General features: G+C 47.8%; 3 protein-coding genes across 3 annotated transcripts in view; 1 reads left to right on the top strand and 2 right to left on the bottom strand.

The window, feature by feature from the left end:
- Nucleotides 1–724, bottom strand: part of ENH_00016180 (acetyltransferase domain-containing protein, putative) — a gene marked incomplete at both ends in the record, with an annotated part of 1,769 nt that extends 1,045 nt beyond the window's left edge. The window contains one exon of the mRNA XM_013584390.1: nt 703–724. Within this exon, the coding sequence (XP_013439844.1) occupies nt 703–724 (22 nt within the window). The remainder of the gene's footprint in view (nt 1–702) is intronic.
- A 3,159-nt stretch (nt 725–3,883) lies between these two features.
- On the top strand, nt 3,884–4,702 carry ENH_00016170 (exonuclease domain-containing protein, putative; the record flags this gene model as incomplete). Its single annotated transcript, XM_013584389.1, has 2 exons — nt 3,884–4,310; nt 4,596–4,702. 2 exons carry the CDS (start codon nt 3,884–3,886, stop codon nt 4,700–4,702), a joined length of 534 nt encoding a protein of 177 aa, XP_013439843.1.
- A 443-nt stretch (nt 4,703–5,145) lies between these two features.
- Nucleotides 5,146–6,038, bottom strand: ENH_00016160 (hypothetical protein; the record flags this gene model as incomplete). Its single annotated transcript, XM_013584388.1, has 1 exon — nt 5,146–6,038. A coding segment is annotated over one exon (893 nt), but the record flags the coding sequence as incomplete, so codon positions are not given.

Here is a 6,038-nt window from a genome sequence, read left to right as displayed (position 1 = left end):
CCCAAACCCCAAACCCCAAACCCCAAACCCTAAACCCTAAACCCTAAACCCTAAACCCTAAACCCTCACGGGTGGTTTTGCGGGAGTTGAAGACAATCCAAAACCTCGCGTTTTCGTGCAGAAGTTCTTTTATTTTTGTTTTGTCTTTCCATCCTTTTTTTAAAAAGTTGCTTTCATCATAAAGGGTTTTCATGTTGGTTTTGGTGAGTTCAAAAAGAGGGTTTAGCAGCCCCAAACCCTCAAACCCTAAACCCTCAAACCCTAAACCCTCAAACCCTAAACCCTCAAACCCTAAACCCTCGCCGCCTCCCAGCGCCGCGCTGCTGCACTCAAACACCCCGCAAACAACTTCGCTGGCGCCCCCCGGGGGCCCCCGAGGGTTTAGGGTTTGGGGTTTAGGGTTTAGGGTTTGGGGGTTAGGGTTTAGGGTTTGGGGTTCAGGGTTTAGGGTTTGGGGGTTAGGGTTTGGGGTTTTCGAGGGTTTAACGACGAAGCTGAAGTGCGCGGCGGGCAGCACCGGCAGCAGCTGGTTTGCTGCTTTCACAGTTTGTGCTGTTGCTGCTGCTGCTGCTGCTGCTGCAGCAGCAGCAGCAGCAGCAGCAGCAGCTGCTGCTGCTGCTGCTTTTTTATTTCTTTTCTCTTTTTGCATTTTCTTATTTCCTCGAGAAGTCCCCAAAGAGGGGCCTCGGGAGGGCCCCGAACCCCCGAGCGGACGCACAGGCATTAGGGTTTAGGGTTTAGGGTTTAGGGTTTAGGGTTTAGGGTTTAGGGTTTAGGGGTTGGAAGGAGGATACGGAGAAAGAAGTCGCCATTTCAACTCCTTCAAGCCAGAAGACCAGACAAACCCTAAACCCTAAACCCTAAACCCTAAAAACACACCAGACAGGGTTGGGGCTGTGTTTACGGTGAACGGTTTAGGGTTTAGGGTTTAGGGTTTAGGGTTTAGGGTTTAGGGTTGCGTAGAATTAGGAAAGCCACTCAAGCTTCTCAAACAGAGAGTGTTAACTTATATCCAGAACCTCTAAACCCTAAACCCTAAACCCTAAACCCTAAACCCTAAACAGCTAGCAAGACAAGCTCATCGGGCGACGGAGCTTCATTAGGGTTTAGACAATTTTTATTTATTCATTTCAATTTAATTTAATTTATTTATTTTATTTTATTTATTTTATTTATTTTATCTTACTTTATTTATTTATTTTATTTATTTTATTTTATTTTTTGTTTCTCTTGCTGTTGCTGCGCTGACTGCTGGGGTAGGCCGAGCGCCTGGCTAAACCCTAAACCCTAAACCCTAAACCTTAAAGCCTAAACCCTAAACCCTAAACCCTAAACCCTAAACCCTACAGCCTAGGCTCTAAAAAATAAACCCTAAAAGCCAAAACCAAGTCACTACACCCCAGACTCCAAACCCCAAACCCAAAACCCCAAACCCTAAACCCTAAGCACCTAACCCTAAACCCTAAACCCTAAACCCTAAACCCTTAATAGTGCTTACGTGATAATCAAGTGTGGTTCCCGCTGCGAAGACAAGCGGTAAATCCTAAACCCTAGACCCTAAACCCTAAACCCTAAACCCTAAACCCTTAGCCCTAAACCCTAAACCCTAAAGGCCAAACCCTAAACGTTATCGCTAAAAGCTGGCGCCTAAACCCAGGCTTCATAAACAATAGCAACAAAAACCTAAACCCTAAACCCTAAAGCCTAAATCCTAAACCCTAAACCCTAAACCCTAACCCCTAAACCCTAACCACTAAGCCTTCAACCGGTTTCACGCGGGGTTCGCAGAGCGAGAACTCTTGTGCCCTAAACCCTAAACCCTAAACCCTAAACCCTAAACCCTAAACCCTCATTATGAAACTCGAGTTTTGGTCTCAACTCGTGTTACGCACACAAAAAGCCTAAATTAGGGTTTACGAGGGTTTTAAGATAATCCTCATCAAGCCTTATACCCTAGTTTAGGGTTTGCGAAGGGCCGAAAGAAGAAAAGGCTTGGCAACAAAATGCCTTTAGGGTTTAGGGTTTAGGGTTTAGGGTTTAAGGGTTTAGGGTTTACGTCTAGTGTTTAGAATGCACTCATTTGCTTCATGATGGTTTGCCCTCATCTGCAGTGGGTTTTATGATTTAACTCCTGGGGCTTAGGGTTTAGGGTTTAGGGTTTAGGGTTTAGGGTTTAGGGTGTAAGGTTTAGAATTTTACGTCTAGGGTTTAGGGCTTAGGGTTTAGGGCTTAGGGGTCACTAGAGAAGGTAAGCATCTTCTACAAGTTTAGGGTTTTAGGGTTTAGGGTTTAGGGTTTAGGATTTAGGGTTTAGGGTTTAGGCATTCTGCAGCTGCAGCAATAAGTTCATGAGCACCAAAAACAAAACACAAAACGAAATTAATTAAAATAAATAAATAAATAAATAAATAAATATATAAATAAATAAATAATAAACAAACAAACAAATAAATAAATAAATGAATAAATAAAAAATAAATAAATAAATAAATAGATAAATAAATAAATAATATAAATAAATAAATAAATAAGCTCAATCTAGCATTATAATAAGATGGTGTTTCTATAGGGGGTGTAGGGTTTAGGGTTTAGGGTTTAGGGTTTAGGGTTTGAGGTTTAGGTGTTGGACTTAAGGGTTTAGAGTTGGCTTGTTTCAGTTTTAGGGTTTAGAGATCACGAGGGTTTGAGCTTTCACGGGGTTTAGGGTTTACGAGGGTTTGTGAAAGATTAGGGTTTAGGGTTTATGAGGGATAAGGGTTTAGGATTTGTAAGGGTTTTCGAGGAGTCTTTAGGGTTTTAGGGTTTATGAGGATTTACAAGGGTTTAGGGTTTAGGGTTTAGGGATTTTAGGGTTTGCGATGAGATTGTAAAGCCATCAGAATATCCAATTCACGATTTCTAGGGTTTTAGGGTTTAGGGCTTACTTGGGTTTATGAGGGTTTAGGGTTTATGAAGGATGAGGAGGGTTTAGGGTTTAGGGTTTAGGGTTTAGGGACTAGGGTTTGGGGTTTGTGGAGGTTTGGGGTTTAGGTTAGGGTTTAGGGTTTGTGGAGGTTTAGGGTTTAGGGTTTGTGAGGGTTTAGGGTTTAGGGTTTGTGAGGGTTTAGGGTTTAGGGTTTGTGAAGATTTAGCGCTTCGGTGTGAAGGCCAAAGGAAAGCCCTGATTCTTAAGCTTCTAAGGATTCTAGGGTTTTGAACCTATTCATAGCCGTAAGCCCTAAACCCTAAACCCTAAACCCTAAACCCTAAACCCTAAACCCTAAACCCTAAACCCTAAACCAAGTTTAAAGCAGTTTCGATGTAAAATATTTCAACTAGTTTGACTCAAAAGCTCTTGAAAACAATCCTGCTGCTTTTAGCCGTCGGCGCTAAACCCTAAACCCTAAACCCTAAACCCTAAACGCTAAACCCTAAACCCTAAACCCTAGAAGACCACCACGCTGCTCCGAAATGAAAAATAAATCTGAAATTTAATTTTTAATTTCCTTTCGACTAGAATGAGTTCTTCTATTCCTCTGAAGTCAGTATCGACCCCAGGCCTAAACCCTAAACCCTAAACCCTAAACCCTAAACACTACACCGTAGCGTAAACCCTAAACCCTAAACCCTAGACGTAGTCAACAAATAAAAAAAGTGTTTTAAGAATTTAGGTTCATTTTTAACGGGGTTCCAGTTTCAGTATCGGGCATGGGGCACTCGAACCGTAAACCCTAAACCCCAAACCCTAAACCCTAAACCGTAAACCCTAGCCTGACGCTAAACCCTACACGTGACTCATATTTTCTTTTTTTTCTTTTTATTATTATTGGAACTACTTTTGTAGCACCAGGGTTTCAATTTCGGGGTTTAGGGTTTAGGGTTTAGGGTTTAGGGTTTAGGGTTTATGGTTTACGCGGGGCTGTCCCGAGAGTTAGAGCCCCTTCGAGCTGCAGCAGCAGCGGCGACAGCAGCAGCAGCTGCAGCAAATAAGGCAGCAGCGCCCAGTAAGGCAGCAGCAGCAGCAAAGAAGGCAGCAGCAGCAGCAGCAGCAACGGCAGCAGCAGCAGCAGCAGCAAAGAAGGCAGCAGCAGCAGCAGCAGCAGCAGCAGCAGCAATGAACAAACACAAGAAGCGCCGCGGTCTTGGCTCTGTGCTGTCTGCCCTGAAGCCCCCCTCCAAACCCTCAGCAGCAGCAGCAGCAGCAGCAGCAGCACCAGCAGCAGCAGCAGCAGCAGCACCAGCAGCAGCAGCAGCAGCAGCACCGGCAGCAGCAGCAGCAGCAGATGAAGGGTTTCCTGAAGCAGTTAGCCTCGACTGCGAAATGGTTGGTTGTGGGGAGGATGGAAGAATATCCATTCTGGGCAAGCAAACCCTAAACCCTAAACCCTAAACCCTAAACCCTAAACCCTAAACCCTAAACCCTAGCTGTGCTCTTCTGCCTGCTGCTATGTGGCCTTCAAGCAAACCCTCGTTTTAGCCGTAAACCCTAAACCGTAAACCCTAGCCCGTTTTCGTCTATCGCTGGAAGCTTTGTCGAGGGTTTCGCCGAAAACCCTGCAAGGGTTTAGGGTTTAGGGTTTAGGGTTTAGGGTTTAGGGTTTAGGGTTTGGGTGCAGCACAAGTTGCCCTCGTAAACGAAAAAGGCGAAACCCTCGTCAATGAATTGGTGAAGCCGCAGCTGCCAGTCACGGACTTGAGGGCCCACATAACTGGTAAACCCTAAACCCTAAACCCTAAACCCTAAACCCTAAACCCTAAACCCTAAACCCTGAACCGTGGGCGGCTGCGGCTGCGCCGCAGCGCCACGCTTTGAAGCCGAAACGCTAAACCCTAAACCCTGAAGAGTAAACCCTAGTTCGCGATGCTTACTCAGCAGCATCAAACCCTAAACCCTAAACCCTAAACCCTAAACCCTAAACCCTAGCCAGCTCCGCGCAGCGCCGAACTCCAAACCCTAAACCCTAAACCCTAAACCCTCAGTTGGTCCCCTAGCCGCTTCCGCTGCCCTTCTCAGGGAGCCCCCGCGCGAAACAAGGCCAGGGCTCGGGGCCTAGGGTTTAGGGTTTAGGGTTTAGGGTTTAGGGTTTAGGGTTTAGGGTTTGGGGTTTAGGCCTGGACCTCCGTTCTTTAAACGAAAGGGGGATATCTTTTGCTGCTGCTCAAAAATTAATTAAAAGCAAAATTGAAGGAAAGATTCTCGTCGGCCACGCCGTGCACCACGACCTCCAGGTTTGCTGCTGCTGCTGCAGTTGCTGCTGCTGCTGCTGCTGCTGCAGGTGCTGCTGCTGCTGCTGCTGCTGCAGTTGCTGCTGCTGCTGCTGCTGCAGTTGTTGTTGTTGCTGCTGCTGCAGTTGTTTCTGCTGGTGCTGCTGCAGTTGCTGCTGCTGCTGCAGTTGCTGCTGCTGCTGCAGTTGCTGCTGCTGCAGTTGCTGCTGGTGAAGTTGTTGTTGTTTTTGCTGCTGCTGCTGCAGTTGCTGCAGTTGACGATGCTATGGGTGCTGGTGCAGTTGCTGCTGCTTTGCTGCTGCTGCGTTCTCGCGCTTCAGCAGCAGCAGCTGCTGCTGCGTGAACGTGCTGCTGCTGCGTGTACTTGCTGCTGCTGCAGCGTGAACGTGCTGCTGCTGTGTTCACTTGCTGCAGCTGCTGCATGCAGCAGCAGCTGCTGCTGCTGCTGCACCCGCCTCCTGCTGCTGCCTCGACCTGCCGCTGCCGCTGCCCCAGCTGCTGCTGCTGCCCCAGCTGCTGCTGCTGCTGCTGCTGCTGCTGCTGCTGCTGCAGGTGCTGCACCTGAGCCACCCGCTGCACCTGCTGCGGGACACCAGCAAGTACCGGCCGCTGCAGCAGCAGCAGCAGCGGGGTGTACGTACACCCGGGCTGAAGCAGCTCGTGCTGCAGCACTTCCAGCAGCAAATCCAAGTGGGATCGCACGATCCCACGGAAGACGCAAGAGCTGCCATGAGTCTTTATTTGAAGTGCAAGCAGCAGTGGAACAGGCGCTACGCTGCTGCTGCTGCTGCTGCTGCTGCTGCTGCTGCTGCTGCTGGTGGGGGGGTGGCCCC

This window comes from Eimeria necatrix, genomic scaffold (assembly GCF_000499385.1).
Source record: "Eimeria necatrix Houghton genomic scaffold, Enh_scaff1519, whole genome shotgun sequence".
Classification (NCBI taxonomy): Eukaryota; Apicomplexa; class Conoidasida; order Eucoccidiorida; family Eimeriidae; genus Eimeria; species Eimeria necatrix.
Note: the sequence above shows the minus strand (reverse complement) of the source record. Positions and strands in the feature narration are given on the sequence as shown.